Source organism: Herpailurus yagouaroundi, unplaced genomic scaffold (genome assembly GCF_014898765.1).
Source record: "Herpailurus yagouaroundi ecotype Mexico unplaced genomic scaffold, PumYag 217, whole genome shotgun sequence".
In the NCBI taxonomy this organism is placed as follows: Eukaryota; Metazoa; Chordata; class Mammalia; order Carnivora; family Felidae; genus Herpailurus; species Herpailurus yagouaroundi.
In genome coordinates, this window is record NW_024412448.1 from 4,580,896 (window position 1) to 4,597,529 (window position 16,634).

Here is a 16,634-nt window from a genome sequence, read left to right on the forward strand (position 1 = left end):
ATTTATTAGATGGAATATTGGATAATTTCTTCATAGCATTATTTGATACAATTAAATAATTTTTTAATGCTTATTTTTTGAGAGAGACATAGAGACAGCGTGTGAATGGGAGAGGCGCAGAGAGAGAGGGAGACACAGGATCCAAAGCAGACTTCAGGCTCTGAACTGTCAGCACAGAGCCTGATGCAGGACTCGAACTCCGGAACGGTGAGGTCATGACCTGAGCCAAAGTCAGATGCTTAACCAACTGAGCCACCCAGGCAGCCCTGATACAAATTTTTATTGAGGGCCCACCATGTGGCTGGGATGGAATCATTAGAGGAAAATGTTGTCTAATGTCTTTAGAGAGAGTGTTTTCCAGTATCCTCAAACTAGACTGATTTGAACTCTCATCAGGGTTCCCTGATTACAAAATATAGTCCTGAATCCCTGTCTTCCCCTCCCCGTGATTCAGTAGGCCTGGAGTGGGACCCGGGTATCTTTATTTTTGAATAGTTTCCCTGGTGATTCTGAAGGCCTGCCAGATTAGGGTTCCATCATCAGCACCTTTACTATCTTCATTTAGAATATCGGACAAGGTGAGTGATGATTTCCCCAGGTGACACGCACTTTGTGGGTGAAGACGCTGAGTCTCACACAGATTAAGTGGGTTTTCCCAAGTCACCGAGTAGTTAGGAATAAATGGGTTTAACGCTGCTGCTGCAGTCCCAAAGCCTCTGCTGGTGCTTGTGGGGATAGTTTGCCAACCCAGGGAGCCGGGAAAAGGAAGGTTTTAGCCTCCATCTGTCTTTTGGTGAATTTACCCTGAGGTTTAAAGGTTGAATCAGGCTCAGTGGGATGCAGTAATGCAACGAATGCTTGGAACATGCACTACGTGCTAGGTGTGAAAGATCTGGAATTGCACTATTCATTCCAATGTTGAAAGGAACACAAATGTCAGGATTTTGATACGGATCCCTGGATCCCCGCTTTGTGTCCAAGCCCTGGGCAACCACAGAGAAACAAGGTATCTTGTCGTGTCCAGTCGGAGGTTTTAGATTAATAAGGCAGGCAGTGTTGCTAGGTTTCACTCTAGCTATGGGAAGTTAATTGTTAGTATTCTATTCAGCGTTCTATTACTAGGCACCTTCACGGGTTAATTGTATCCTTCAAGGTGGGCATTATCCCAGTTTTTTCTTTGAAATTTTTTAAATGTTTATTTAATTTTAAGAAAGAGAGAGAGAGAGAGAGTGAGCGTGGGCAGGGCAGGGGCAGAGAGAGAGGGAGACACAGAATCCCAAGCGGGCTCCAGGCTCTGAGCTGCCAGCGCAGAGCCCTATGTGGGGCTTGAACTCACAGACCGACCGCAAGATCATGACCTGAGCTGAAGTCAGACGCGTAGCCCACCGAGCCACCCAGGAGGCCCTATCCCAGTTTTATACATGAGGAAACTGAAGCTGAAATAGTTAAGCAATTGACCAAGGTTACAGAGGTGGAGAGTGATTCAGCCAACATCGGGATCCAGGCGCCAAAGCCCCATGCAGACGGGAAGACCAGTCTGTTTGCTCCCTGCCAAGCAGTATATACTGGGAACATGTGTGGCTCACTAACACTGTTTTTATTGAAGGCAGGCACCACATGCTGCATTCGGCTCTCTATTCCCTCCTAGTAGAGGAGGTCAGAGTTCCGCACACACTGTAAATAAACAATGTTTTCTGAGTAGAGGAATAAAGCAGGGGGCGTGCCTCCACGCAAAGAAACCTGTAGCTTTTAGTTGTTTGCACATGAAGCTGTATCAAAAGAAGGATAAGCTGCTCAGAAAATAGGATGGATTCAATAACAAAAAAAATTGTAATCGTTGAAATTAGTTTTTCCCCTGGGGGGTGGGGGTGGGGGGGAGAAAATCTGATTGATATTGTGGAGGATACTACGTGCAACCCCCACCCCCCCAACCATCTTCTTTTGTAATATTATCAATAGTTCTTGCTTTTGCTGCCTTTTCAAAATCTGGAAGAAACAACAAGGGGGTGAATTCCTTAAATTTCGGGAGCATGTAGATCCGTTTGTACCAATAAAAAGCTTTTTTCAAAATTAACTAAATTGACATAGTTTCGTTTATAGGATTGACTTTGATATCGCGCATCTATTGAATGAACGCTATAAACTCTGGAAAGCTGAATTGTGGTAACCATAGTAACGAAGCGGGGGGGGGGGGTGCGAATTTCTCTCCTCGCATTCTGGGAAGCGCGGCCAGGACGTTCTGAGGAAGTTTGGCCTGTTGGTCACACCGTAGGTCGCGATGCATGCTGGGGCTTGGCAACATGGCGTCCTCCTTGATGTGCTGATGAGAGGAGTTTCACTGTAGCTTCAAACCAGAGGGCAGAACTCTCCAAACCCAATAAGCCCACAGTCCCTGTCTTCTTCGCGCCTCCGCGTCGCCCTCTCCTCAGGACTCGTTCTCAGGCAGGAGAGAGGCACGGGGCCGAAGGCCGGGGCCGTCCAGGCCGCGCGGATCCGGGGCCGAGGAGCCGGCTGCGGGCGAGCACGATGGGCCGGTCCTGGCTCTGGTTGCAGCAGCTCCGGCGAGTGCGGGACCCGCAGGGCTGAGAGTGGCTGCGGGAAACCCCACGAGCTCTGAACCTCTTCCCCCCCCTCGGCCGGAGACCTCCGCCCGGTCGGCGAACCGGCACCGAGAGCGGGCGGCCTTCCTGTCCTCGGATCGGCCGAGGCGTTGGAGGCCGAGAGCAGGGTCATCGTGAGGCCTGAAGTCTCCCACGCCTCTGACAGCCCCGCTCGCAGCCCCTCCTGGGACGTGCAGCCCCCGAAGCAGCCCGTGGCGTGGGGCCTGGGGGCGTGCGTGTGTGTGCGCGCCGACCTCCTTGGTCCGCCCGGTCTTCGCCCCCCCCCCCCCCGCCGCCCGGCTCTTCCTACCCCCTCCGCCTTCCCGCGCAGAGTTAGAGAGAAGGGTGTCAGACTTTTTTGCCCGAGTAGGGGTCTCCGCACACTTCCCGTTCGTTTCTTTTTCCACTCTCCCCCTTCCCTGTTTCTTATTTCTTATATGTACCGCTCCGGTACACGCTAGTTTTTAAGGCTGGAGGTTCTCGAGCGCTTGCTGCCAAGGACTCCCCCACCCCCTCCCCCCCCGATGGAGTCCGAGATGCTGCAGTCCCCTCTTCTGGGACTCGGGGAGGAAGATGAGGCCGACCTCACAGACTGGAACCTGCCCTTGGCTTTTATGAAAAAGAGGCACTGTGAGAAAATCGAAGGCTCCAAATCCTTAGCTCAGAGCTGGAGGATGAAGGATCGGGTAAGTGGATTTTCCCACCGCGCCCCCTTGGGCCCTGGTAGATTCTTCCACAGAAAGTTCAGAGCCACTCGAGTGCCCTCGGGGGAAGCAGCGGTCATATTTCCCCAGCCACACGTTGCAAGTCAACTTAAAGAGCACAAGCCATTTCAGACTCCAGCGTTGGGTCGGAAATGGAAAAAGTCTGTTCTGGTTAGTGGTTATGCACCGGCCAGTGTTAATTTAAGTCAAACTGAGTTCGAATTCGGACAGTAAAAGGTAACCGTGTTGGAAAGTGCAGCACTGCGAGTGCTTACACACTCTTTGGTATACTCAGTGCTGTTATTAACAGGACGGAAAGATGCCTTGGGAGAGAGAGGACTTGTACCCACGTGGGGAGCCTACTTCTGTGGTTAGTTTGCTTTTTTTTTTTTTTTTCCTAATTGTCCAAGCCAGGTTAAATGCTATGCTGGGAAACAAGATTACTGGCAAATGTTTAGCTAGTAACAAATTCATGCAGGGTTGTTTTAAGGTTACAATGAACTTCATCATACCGCCTTGTAAACAGCTGGTCTTGGATCCAGACTTTCCCTCCATATATGTGGTGTCACGTTGCTGTAGCTTGGAGACAGAATTTCTCCCACCGTGGAGTTAGAGGGTGATGGGTTGGAACTTGGGTCCAGGTTTGAGGGGGTCTCCATGGTGTTGGAGTGTGAACAGTGACTTACAAATGGCCAGTAGGAAAGAAAACAGCCAATCTTGGTGAACCTGCCCTTAACTAACCGCTGTCTACCTCCTGGTCTCCGGAGCAAGCGGGTGGAACCTTCCCATCTACGCACAGTTAAAATTTGTCTTTTTGTGATTTGTTTTCTCCTTCAAGATTGCCTTTTTAAAATTTAAGCATCGTAGTGGTAAAAGAGAGGTAGTTGTTATAGTACGGTGTGATTGCTCTGGGCTTACATATATTTTCATGTATGATGTTGAACTATGGAAGATCACCATTACGGCAATTGTGCTTGGTCAGTCCCTAGTAACCAGTCCTTTGGTGATTGATTTGGGTTAGGACAATTCATTTCATCCAAAAGCAGCTTAAGGAGTAAAAGAAACGGTCTTTGGAAGAGATTGTACAAAGTCTGTCTTAGGGACTTCTTTGGTACTAATTATATGGTTCACATTTTTTGTGTGGTTGTTATGCATACATGAAAAGGAACTTGTTTTAAAGTAACTGTCTAATAATTTTTTTCCCCCATTCTATCTGGAAGACTTTTATTTTTTATGTTTTTCCTTGTGAAATGTGGTTCCCTCTGCTACCCTAAACCCGTGCTCAAACTGTTCAAGCTGATGAATGGATATATTTTTGACCTTTTGCTTAAAACATTAATTTGTGAATGGTAACATTTTCTGATAAGCTCGTCATAGGTTATTAAGAGAAAGAAAAGTTCTGAGTCTGAGTAATTACTGAGATTACTCCTTAGAAAAGAGCCAGGGGAGAAACGTTTGCCGTGTCTGACCTTTTTGCAAGGTGTTTAATGAAGAAGAAAATCAGCAGATAACATTTTCAGTTCAGCGTGTGGGAGCTTGGCGTCTAACTGCCCTTGTAGTCTCTTCCTCTGACTCAGCCCCAACGAGACCTCTCAGCACCCCTGCCAGGACAGAGTTGCAAATCCAAATGATGCTAAGAACTAGAAGGAAGCATGAGTGAAGGAAACAGGCCAGGTATAAGAAGAATGGCACAGGGCCGGAGATAAATGGCAGCCGACATGTGACTCGTGTCTGATTTTTCTGGAAGGTGGGCTCTGGAGAGCACAGGCCACAGCAGCTGAAGGGGCAGCTGGGCCTCAGCCAGATCTCTCTTCCTTTCTCTCTCTCTGTCTTTTTTCTTTGAGAATCCAGAAGACTTTTTTTTTTTTTTTTAACGTGAAGGCTTCCAATTTAAAAATGTTGGCACTCTTTCAGGTGTTACAAGACATGAAGGAGTCCAACTGACGCTGCGGGCCGAACAAACCTGGTTTGTGGGGCTGGTTCTGGCCAGCGTGTTCCCTGGGTGTGACTTGTGACTTGTGCTCCGTGACTGCCACGCCAGGCAGCTGCTCTGATTCTAGGAATCTTGAGCACACAGGCGTCCAGGCCAGGCTGTCTCCAGCAGTCTGATGGAGCAGCCTGTGGTAAGGCGACATGTGTGGGCCTGCTTGTCCCGGAGCAGGCCCTATGCGTCCCACTTGCCCTGGTGGGCCGGGAAGTGCCCTGAACGCAGACTTGGCCTTTGCTGCTCCCTGTGACCGAGACGCAATTCCATATACTTTTGTGTATGTATTTCTGGTTCCCTCTTGGTGTCCTATTTAGTGAAGCTGTTAAGGATCCCTAAAGTTGACATCTTTGCTAAGTTGACTGACATCTGTAAAAAGTTTTCTGCCACTCAACGTTTGGCATCCCGACAGAGCCACAGCCCTTGCCCACTCTCAGTTGGGATTCCCACATTTTTGGGGGGGGGGGGGGGAATCCGCGCTGCCTTTCAAATGCCACTATTATTGCATTTTAGTTACTAAGTTACTCTTTTTTTTTTTTTAATTTTTTTTTCAACGTTTATTTATTTTTGGGACAGAGAGAGACAGAGCATGAACAGGGGAGGGGCAGAGAGAGGGAGACATAGAATCGGAAACAGGCTCCAGGCTCTGAGCCATCAGCCCAGAGCCTGATGCGGGGCTCGAACTCACGGACCACGAGATCGTGACCTGGCTGAAGCCAGACGCTTAACCGACTGCGCCACCCAGGCGCCCCACTAAGTTACTGTTTAATACTGTTATTATCAAATTAGTTTGTTGTTTGGTTAATTCTGTTGCTTTTAGTGAATTGAAACGTATTTGCATCAATAGCAGTTTTGCCTTATCATTTTCAAATAATTAGACTTACGTAAATGATTCGCGGTTCAAAATTCGCGGGCCTATGGCTGACGCCGATGTGTATGTATGTTCCCGTTTGTGTTTTACCGTGATGCTTTATGGCGATCAGAGTTCATTTGTCCCCTGGAAAGGGAGCGAGTGGGGACAGTTGGTCTCAGTTAGATCTTTGCCTTGCACCTGTGGGACGGAATCAGAAACCTGAAGGAAAACCACTGCCACACACACGGTGCCTACAAGTGTGCCGGAGGAGTAGGTAGAGAACGATGAATGCCTGCTTTGCCTCAACCCCCACTCGGGTGTTCAAGCTATAAATCCAGAATGTACCCTTCATTCTTTCCTCTCCTTCTCCTCGTGGCCCTGTCCAGCTCATGAGTAGAGCCTGTCGACTTGGCCTCCAAAGTGCATCTTACATGGGATCGCCTCATTTTGTCTCTGCCTGTCGCGAGCCTGGCCCAGCCAGCTACCATGTTTCACCTGGAAGGCTGTGCTTGCGTCCTGACTGGTCTCCGCCACAGTCGTTCTGACCCGGAGGGACCGCTCCTGGCTTCCCGAGTGCTTGGAGCTCAGTGCAGATTCCTCACCCCGGTTCACTTTGTGGTCTGGCCCTGCCTTTTCTGCTTCCTCGATGGAAAGGCCTGGGACACACCCCCCTCTGCTCTTGGTAACTGGCTCCCCGTGACCTCCACAGTCAGCCGCTGAGAGGCCTTCTCCCATCACCTCCTCGAAAGCAGCTCCCCAGCCGCTCATGATCGCTCTCTCTTTCTCTGGTATTTTCCACTACATCCCCACCCCCAGAACGGAAGTTTTGTCGTAAGGCTGAGACCTCGTCGATGCTAGCACACGGGATGGTGCTTGGTACATGGTGGACATGTACCGAGGACAAAGTGACTGGAGGGGGGAGGGGCTTCTGCACAGGGCGTGTCCTTTACACTGGCTGGGGATTATTATCTCTGTGTGGTGGTTGAGGAAACTGAGGCTTGAGTTAAATAAATGGCTTGCCAAGGGGCCTGAGTTACGGGGCTCGCGATGAGGGAAGTTGAACTTGAGAAACAAAGCCTAGTTGAAACAAAGACAATGGTATCACAGTGACTGAAAATTCACATTGTGAGGCCCCCGCGTCTAAAACCAAATGTGTAGGGAAGACGGCCGGGGCGGTGGCAGGGATATAAAAGCAGAGAACTGTGCCAAGGGAGCGGCTCAGCTGTTCCCGCGGTGGGCGGTGGGCTCCGGGCTCCCCCTCCCCTTTTTTGATAACAATACAAGTGCAGCGTGCGACTCTGGATCTCAGGGTCGTGAGTTTGGGCCCCACAGTGGGTGCGGAGATGACCTAATGATAGCAGTGCAAGGTGGCAGTGGCCTTTCCTGGTCTCTGCGTTGGGATCTGAGCGGATGGTGCAGAAGTGGCGAGGGGAGTGGCGAGGGCGTGAGTCACGCCCAGCCGGTGCTGGGCTGCTGTTTCCCTGCGCTGTGCCATCACGGCGAACAGTTCCACCCCACTTGACGATGCCCCTGGTGACACCGTAACAAGTATGGGCTGTGTCAGATCTCGCCTCCTTGGCGCCCGCCGTCCCCTACCACGTGGCGGGTGGCCCTGGGAAGAGCCCTGCGGGGCCCTGGCTGGGCCACCTGCTGCTCGCGGGGCGCCCGCGCTGGACCCGAAAGGAGGCTAACGGCGACTCTGGGTGCTCAGGCTGGCGTCTCCGGCAGACGTTTCCTCCAGAACAAACGATGAGCTGTCACTTCAAGGAAGAAGACTGACAGGATGCGTGGCCGGAATAAAATCTGAGCTTTCAGGTGAAAATGAGGAGTTTTGGAAAACCTGTGTCTGCCCCTGAGAGCTGCCCAGCTTCCCACTCTTCCGACGAGATGATGGTAGAGTGGACAGGATTTTTTGGATACGAAACGTGGAGTGCAGTGTGCCCTCATCTGGAACGTCTGCATAATTCAGTGAGCCTGTGTTTCCAGAGGGCCAATCCGCACTCTTGCCGAATCCTCCGTGGGCAAGAGATCCACTCAAAGGGAGGCCGGTGCGCTTTAATGTAGTAAGGGGTTGTGCTTCCGATAGATCGGGTAGGCCGTTTAGTGCTCTGTGCGCATAGGTTGCTTCTAACCTTTAAGAAACTACAATTTGCCGAGTTTCGATGTGATGTCAGAGAAGCACGTTCTCAGTTACTTGGACGTGCTGACGCTCTTGCCCTTTTCACCTGTGAATCTTTGTGGGGCCAGAGCTTCTCCATCCGCTTCAACCACAGAGACACGTCACAGCAGGTTGGAAGACAGGATGGAGTCCAGTGGGCTTCTGATAAGGCAGACCTTAGAGAGATTTGCAATGGTTTTTTGAAAATGTCTTTGTCGCAGAAATATTTATTGAAATATATAACGAATCTATAGTTTTAAATCCGTTAATAAATACATGCCTTTAAACATTTTTTTCAAAAAGGATAGAGGACTGTTTACATTAAGTAATTTATTTTAGGGAGAGAGAGAGAGCACGTGCGCACGTGTGAGCAGGGGAGAGGTGCGCCTGGAAATACATTCTTCTTCTTCTTCTTCTTTTTTTTTTTTTTTTAAATTTTGACCTCTAAGATGGAAAATATTGGAAAAAGCTCTTTGAGGGGCACCTGGGTGGCTCAGTCGGTTGAGCATCTGACTCTTGATTTTGGCTCAGGTCATGGTCTCGTGGTCTCATGTTCCATGGGCTCAAGCCCCGCATCCCCTCTGCACTGACAGTGCAGAACCTGCTTGGGATTCTGTCTCCCTCTCTCCGCCCCTCCCCTGCTCCAGCGTTCTCTCTTCTCTCTTTCTCTCTCAATAAATAAATAAACATGTAAAAAAAGGTTTTGTTTTTTTTTTTAAAAGGAGCTCTTTGGGAGTCTTCAGTAATCTTCGAGCGTAAAGGTGTTCTATCCTCAAAAGTTTGAGACTCGTTAGTGTAGTTAAAAAGAAAGTGGGTGTCAGACTTAAATTAGGAAGCAGGGCTTGAGGATATCAGGTGGTTGGCCAAAAATATCAAGCAGAGAGGACCAGAAATTTAAGAGCAGACCTAAAAGGGACCTCTTAGCGCCCTTTCCGTTCTGGAGCTTGTGTTTTTGAAGAGCTCTGTGGGGTTGTGAAGGCAGTTGCCCTGTATGGAAGCACGTAGCCACTGTCAGGGCCTCCCGTTGACCCAGACTTCTGGCGTGCACCCTGGAGGGGTTCGCTCTGCTGCCCACCCAGCCGTGTCCTGTCCTGTGAGTGGAGGAACATCGACCCAAGTGTGTCAGGGGCAGGCAGCCAGAGACCTTTACCGTAGTTCAGCAAGGGTTTCTTGCTCACAGTGTGCCGTGCTCTCTGGGACCCTAGCGTCCAGTAGGACAGACAGACGCATCAACACCAAACTGCGATACCCCATCACGTGTGTTTTACAGGGGAGAATGGCACGATTATGGGGAAAACTTTGCCTTTACGTTAAATAGGTAAATCATTTGCATTGAACTGCGTTTATGACACGTACAAATCAGTTACATGGACCCAGCATGAAGCTCTCAGCAACTAATGACTGTTGATGTGGTTGGTGGTGGGGAGCTGCTTGTGGATTTAAGTGGGGCAAAGTCATGCAGAGATTTGTGTTTGGAGAGATCTTGTTGACCGGGGGTGGAGTGGAGGGTTTGGAGGCATGGGGCTAGAGTTGCGGGCATCCGAGTGAGACACCATGTCCAAAGCCGGGCAGCCCGAGCTGCAGGGTGACCGTCCAGGGGCCGGGGTCTACAGGTGGGTCAGACCTTGGGGCTGAAACAGCGGGCGGCCAGCACGGGCACCCTCGCTCTGCGCTTCCAGCGTGGGAACTGGCCCTTGGCATTTGTCATGGGAGGCTCAGGAGCCACAAAGGACCATCCACATAGATTTTTTTTTTTTTTAACCTGCTTTAAAAAATGTGCCGTGTTCCATTTTGAACAACGTGCTGGGGAAGTAGTCCTGAAATGGATAAGAACATTTCTCCTCATTATCACCTTGTAGAATTCTAAAGCTCGAGTTTTAACAAGATAGCATGTGGATTATATATAGACGGTGTTCTCCAGGTTTCTGACTCTTTCCTGCCTTTATTGAGAAGACATTAAAAGAGTGCTTGGGGCATCTACCATTGTTGTTTCGGTAGAGCTGAAGTTTGACACCTTTTCTTTTCTTCTTGTAAGTTTAGTTAAGTATATAGAAAATGCTATCCCAGGAGATGTTGGGCGTGATAATTAATGCTTTAATCATGTTGTTGAGCCTGAACTTGTCAGACAGGTGCAGCTCTGGGGGGAGGGGGGGTGCGCCCTGGGGGCTGGAGGAGAGGTGACCACTGAGAACAAGTGATAATTTGACCCCCAAGTCAGTTTGCTTTCAGAGGTGGCTTTTGTTCTTGACTAGTAGTATTTTTTTTCCCCCAAGTTTATTTATTTATTTTGAGAGAGAGAGAGAGAGAGAGAGAGAGAGAGAGAGAATCCCAAGCAGGCTTGTACTGTCAGTACAGAGCCAGATGGGGGTTGGCTCTCACAACCCTGAGATCATGACCTGAGATGAAATCAAAAGTCAGATGCTCAACTGACTGAGCCTCCCAGGCGCCCCTGACTGGTACTATTTTCTGTTTCTTAGTTTAGATACAATTTCAAACTTACAGAAAAATTGTAAGACCAGTTCAGCGAACTCCCCTGTACCTTTACCCGGGTTCATTACCTGTTTACGTCTTCCCTCGCCTGCTTTATCATTCTCTCTGTGTTTGTCTGTGTTTGATACGTGACTGTTATTAATCCACAGCTCGCATGGAAATGTTGCCGCCTGTCCCGGCAGCACCGCCTTGTTGGCGATCTTTGCCCTCCCCGCCCCCGCTCGGGAATCCCTCATTGCCCTTAACGGTGTCGTCCGCGTGACCTCCTTAAATAAGAGGAGCTTCTCGGCCTTGGAATTTCTTCACCTTGGCATTTTTTTATTGTGGTGAAATAAGCTAACGTGTTTACCACTTGACCGGCTCTTAAGCGCAAACGCAGCTCGGCGGCTCAGGCGTGTTCACGTTGCTGCGCGGCCCCTCCGTCCGTGCGCGTCCACAACTGCATCGTCTCTGTGCCCGCCCTCCCCCCCCCGGGCTCCCTGCGGGGCCCCCGCCCCCCCCCCCCCGCCCCCCCCCCCCCCCCCCCCCCCCGCGTCTACTGGCTGCAAATTTGTTGGCCTTGATACTTTGCGCTGGTGCCGGGCAGTTGCCGTGTACGGCGCCCTCGCGCGGATTCGGCCCGGGCGTCTCCGGCGGGAGCCCGGGGTGGAAGTGACTCCGGTCGGAAAGCACGTGGTCCTGCTTCCTTCCAGTAGTGTTGTCTTGGGTCGTGGGATCCGCTCCCGTCCTGCTTTGTGTTCCTGCTCATAGGGCCTCTGCAGGTCGTGGCCACTTTGACGTGCGAGGTTCTGAACGCTTCTGTACTTTGCCGCACAGTCAGATGCTGCCGCTCTTCTCGGATTTCCCAGCCTTCGCCCCGGAGTCAGCCATTCCTCCGTGACGCCGGCTCCTTGTGGAGGACGGGCTTTGGAAGCAAGACCTGGGCACTAGGTTTGCTCCTTGCTGCTGCTGTTGTGTCGTCGGTGGGCCCCTCAGCAGTGGAGGTGGGGGGACACGTGGGGTTTCAGTCTGTGTTTATCGGTTTCTGTGCACAGAGGGGTCTCCAGTGCTGGTCACTATCTCCGGGCACGCTCTCCTCTGTCCCCTTTGCAGCCCCCCCGTCACTTGCTTCTTGGTGGCGAGGATTTGGCTCCACTGCCCTGGCAGAGTCACTTGCCCCGGACCAGGATGCAGAGAAGCGGTGGGGGGGGGGGAGGGGGTCTGAATTACTAACCCACGGCACTTGGGGACGCAGACCTACTAAGAGGTTAATACTGCCTTACATTGTTGTTTGAGGCACACTCTGCATGCAGTGAGATGCCCAAATCCTAACTGGGAGAATATGCTGTCAGAAGAGGGTTTCAGGGGCGCCCGGGTGGCTTAGTCGGTTAAGTGTCCGACTTTGGCTCAGGCCACGATCTCGCGGTCTGTGAGTTCAAGCACCCACATCGGGCTCTGTGTTGACAGCTTGGAGTCTGGAGCCTGATCCCACGTCTCCCTCTCTCTCTGCCCTCCCCCACTCACACTCTGTTTCTCTCTCAAAAATAAACAAACATTAAAAAAAAATTAAAAGTGAGTTTCAAGTGGGGAGCCTGGGTGGCTCAGTTTGTTGAACGTCTGACTCTTGATTTCGGCTCAGGTCATGGTCCCAGAGTCATGGGATCACCCCTGTGTTGGGTTCTGCACTGAGCGTGGAACCTGCTTGAGATTCATTCTCTCTCTCCTCTCCCCCCCCTTCCCCTCTGCCCCTCTTCCCTGCTCATGCTCTCTTTTTTTTTTTCTCTCTTTCCCTCTAATAAATTTTGAAAAGTGAGTTTCAGGGTTTCTCAGTGGTTTGTGTGGAAATAGTGGTTCTCATGAACATTCAGTACCACTTAGGTTCATGGCACAGAGCCTGGGATCGGGTGTAAGCAGCGTAGGACACTGGCGTGGCCCTGGAGGGATTCGCTTCTGATGTGAGGAAAATGACATTCTTCTACTGAGTGAAAGCACAATGTGGTAATTATGTATCTGCACTCGAGTAACAAGGCAGTGATATCGGGCATTCTACGTGCCTGCGGTGTCTGCATGCCTGAGGCGCTCCGCTGAGCTCCGGCTGAGCTGGGTGGGTAGGGCAAGTGAGAGGGTGCGAGGGTGCGTAGGTCCGGTGCTGGGGTGGGGGTGGGGAAAAGGGCAGTGAAGTCACAACCAACTGATTTATAGAATTCAGTAATTGAGCCGATGCTTGTCTAGCGCCTTTCTGTGCCAGGCACTGCGCTAAGTATTGGTGATTCATTGGTGAACAACTCCCGCTTTTTAGGCGTTTACCGGTTTTTTGGGGAAGATGGGTTGACTCAGCCCAGGAGGCAGGGCACTGGGGTGGTGGCAGCCGCGTACGGAGTGCGGGAGGGACTCCTGGAAGACTGCGTCAGGACTGGAAGGGAGCAGAAATTAGCTGGGGGGAAGGCAGAGGTTGGGTGGGGCAGGAGGGGGGCTGCGGGGAGGGTGGCTGGCCGAAGCACCGAGGTGTGCAAACACTGGGAGGGAGAGCACGGCCTCTGGGGAGCCGCCTTTCTCCCCAGGGGGAGAGGGAGGCCGGGTGTCCCTGAGAGGGTTTCCCCCCTTCCTAAGACAGCTGCCGGCCACCCGTACCCCACCTGCCGAATGTTGCGCGTTTGTCTGTCAGCCCCGCTCGGAACGGCTCTGTCCTGTCCACTGCTGCGTCCCCAGCTTCTCACCGGGTGACATTCGGTAGTAGGTGCTCGGTAGACGGTGGTCAGGTAAACGGGGCGGGGACCGTGCTGGAGAAGTAGGGAGAGTCCATGAGGATGGACAGGCGGACGGGGCGAGTCCCGGCAAGCTTCGCAGGGCCCTGGGAATTTGGGTTTTGTCTTAAGGATGATTAAGAAATGTCTGAAAGCAGGGTAGTGGCATAATCAGGAGTTTGGCAAGATCGCACTGGCCGCAGAGAGAGGAAGAGAGAGAATGGGGGGAGACGTGTGGTGTGTGTGTGTGTGGGTGTGTGTGAGAGGACCTGCGTGAGGGAGGGGGCGTGGGCCGGGCGCACTGAGGAGGGGGGAGCTGGGCCAGTGCGGGGGAGGTGCGGGTGGCGGAGCGCCCCCTGGGACAGAGGACAGTGGGCCTCGGTCACCGGCAGAAGGACTCGGGGGCCCTGCTGGATGCAGCAGAGAGAGGGGTGAGCTCCCGTGGGCACCTGGGAGGGGAAAGAGCCTGTGTCTGACTCTGGAGACTGGAGAAAGTTTTCTTTAAAGAGCGTCTCAGTGGGAAATGTTGCAGGTGTTGCTTAAAATGGTCCCCAGGCCCCGTCCCCTCTGCGTCTGTCCTCGCGCCTGTGGGCGCTGCTGATGGGCGGGCGCTGGTGTTCCCTTGGATGGCTGCTGCTCTTATCCGTAAGGGTTGATCGGACCATCAGTTTAAAGGTACGCGAATATGCAAGCACCGTCACGTGTAAATGAGGCATTTCCTTTTCCTGCGCTGCCTCTGAGCCCTGGCTCGGGTCCAGGTTGAGTTTCCGTAGAGGCGGCAGCATTGTGGAGACACCAGGTGCCTTGTGTTTCTTTCCTGTACCGATGTCCCGCATACGCCGGCGTGTGTCCTTCCTCGTCCTTCCCCTTCACCGTGCACCGGCGGTGCCCTGGGCCGGGCCGGGCCGGGCCGCGGCTGGCCTGGCCTGGCAGTGGCAGAGCCCGGGTCACACCTGCCGTGCGGCTCAGGACCCTCTCCGGAGAGCCACCGCTCGGTCCCTCACTTCACCCACGCAGCGCTTCTCCTGAGAAAGCTCGTTCCCTGGTCAGCAGGCAGGACGGTTTGCCCAGAAGAGTTTCGCCTTTTAAATAAAACTCTATGCTGGGAGCGGTCTTCGTACTTGAAAAATATCTTACCATTTTTATTGACGAAACTGAGTTCCTTGGAAGCTCGTTTTCCTCCAGATTACACAAATAACACATGTCGTTGTAAAATATTTAGAAAATAGGGAAAAATGGAACGAGAATAAAAATTATATAAAATCCCACTATGGCACTGTTAATATTTTGGTGTATTTCCTACTTCTCTGTCTTCCCTCTTACTCCCTCCCTGCAGCCAAGATTTTACTGTGTGTCATTAAAGGGTTATTTTGAATTATTTCAAAAAAAGTTCATTTATTTATTTGAGAGAGAGAGAGAGAAAGCACAAGCAGGGGAGGGGCAGAGAGAGAGAGGGAGACACAGAATCCGAAGCGGGTTCCAGGCTCCAAGCTGTCAGCACAGAGCCTGACATGGGGCTTGAACCCACGAACCAGGAACTCACGATCTGAGCCGAAGTCGGATGTGCACCGACAGCATCACCCAGGCACTCCTGGAATTACCCGTATTTGATACCCTTGTCCTTGTAGGATCTGAAGCATAATAATAAAATGGATACTCGGGAAACCCCCACAACACCCAAGAGCTACATCAGCATTAACACTGTCCCGGCCCCCAGCTTTAATGTCTTTTCTGCTTCTGGGAAAACAATAGGCCCTAGGACAGCTTACAAGTTTTCGACTTTGCGAGGGTGTGAAAGCCACACGCGTTCAGTCGAAACCCTCCTCGGGATTTGGAACTCGGATCTCCTCCCGGGCTGGTGACAGCCACGTGGTCCGGTCCTCGGTTGTGATGCTGGGCAGGGAGCCCGGCCGCCGGTGAGCCGGCGATCACCGGGGTCGGCAGCCGGTTCGGTGACAGCCATCCTGTCCCCGCAGAGCCACTGTTTGTCACCTTCCGCGCGGCATTCAGCAAGTCACACGTATCATAAGATAGGCTTTGTGCAGGATGCTTTCGCCCAGCTGTAGGCTAACGTGAGTGTCCTGAGCGCGTCGAGGCTGGGCTGAGCTGTGGCGGTAGGTCAGGTGCGTGGCGTCCGTTTTCGACTTACGCTCTTTTCAACTTACGACAAATCTGTGGGCATGTACCCCCATCGCGAGTTGAGGAGGATGTTTACTGCTCTGTTCTGGGTCGCACTCCCTGTAGGCCGGATGTCCATGTTGAGGCCCCTTTGATTACTGAAGAGCCTTGTGAGCAGGTACTGTTTTACCCATTTACAGCTGAGGAGACTGAGGCAAGAGAGGTCAGATAATTCGCCGGAGGTCACGTAGCCAGTGAGCAGTGGAGCCCGGGGCCCCGCCACTCGTCCACTGCTCACTCACTGTTTGCTGACCACCGAGGAAGCACCTCTGCCCTGCCGGTTCCTTGGTGGGAATGAAGAGGGAGTGTGGCCCGGTCCCGAACTTTGGGAGCACCGTGAAATCGGTGCGTGGGCAGACCAGCCTAGCGGGTCAGACCGATGATGCTGAGATGTCTAACTAGTGGCCCCAGACTGTGTTATCGCTTGGTGGAAGGCAGGGGTGTGACCGGCGGCTGGAGGTGGGTTCGGAAAGGAGTCTGCTTGAGGAAATGTCCCGGAGGGGGTGGGGCCCGATGTGGGGACCGGGAGGGGTTGGCTGGCCGGAAGGTGGAGGGAAAGCCCCTCCAGGGAGGAGTGTGGGTGGCGTCCTGTGTCCCCGTGAAAGGAAGGTCCTTTGAGAGCACAGTGGGGGGTAGTGTGGGTGGCTGTGGCAGTCCCACCGCATTAGCCACGCTTTGCGTGTCTGGTAGAAGGCTTGGCCCTCTCTCCCAGTTAGGGAGGGATGGGGACCAGCTCACAGGCCGGGTGACGCAGAAGAATGGAGCTGGGGGCGACACACACCTGGCTGCTACCCGCGAGTCAGGTGGAAGCCACAGTGGCGGGGTGGGGTGCGTAGGGGGATCTTAGCCTGGGAGCCGAGGGGCAGGGTGGAGTGGGGAAGGGAAGCCGGCGGAGCGCCTGGAGTGTCAGAGGCACCGGAGCCAGGTCTTTAAAGGCCTGAATG

General features: G+C 52.5%; 1 protein-coding gene across 2 annotated transcripts in view; it reads left to right on the top strand.

The window, feature by feature from the left end:
* The first annotated feature begins 2,256 nt into the window (after nt 1-2,256).
* RPTOR (regulatory associated protein of MTOR complex 1) overlaps nt 2,257-16,634 on the top strand; it is a 350,527-nt gene continuing 336,149 nt past the window's right edge. The window contains exon 1 of one of the 2 annotated variants that reach the window (XM_040456616.1): nt 2,257-3,286. In XM_040456616.1, coding sequence (XP_040312550.1) covers nt 3,125-3,286 — 162 coding nt within the window. In that variant the 5' untranslated portion in view covers nt 2,257-3,124. The remainder of the gene's footprint in view (nt 3,287-16,634) is intronic. The other variant, XM_040456619.1, reaches the window with a different exon arrangement.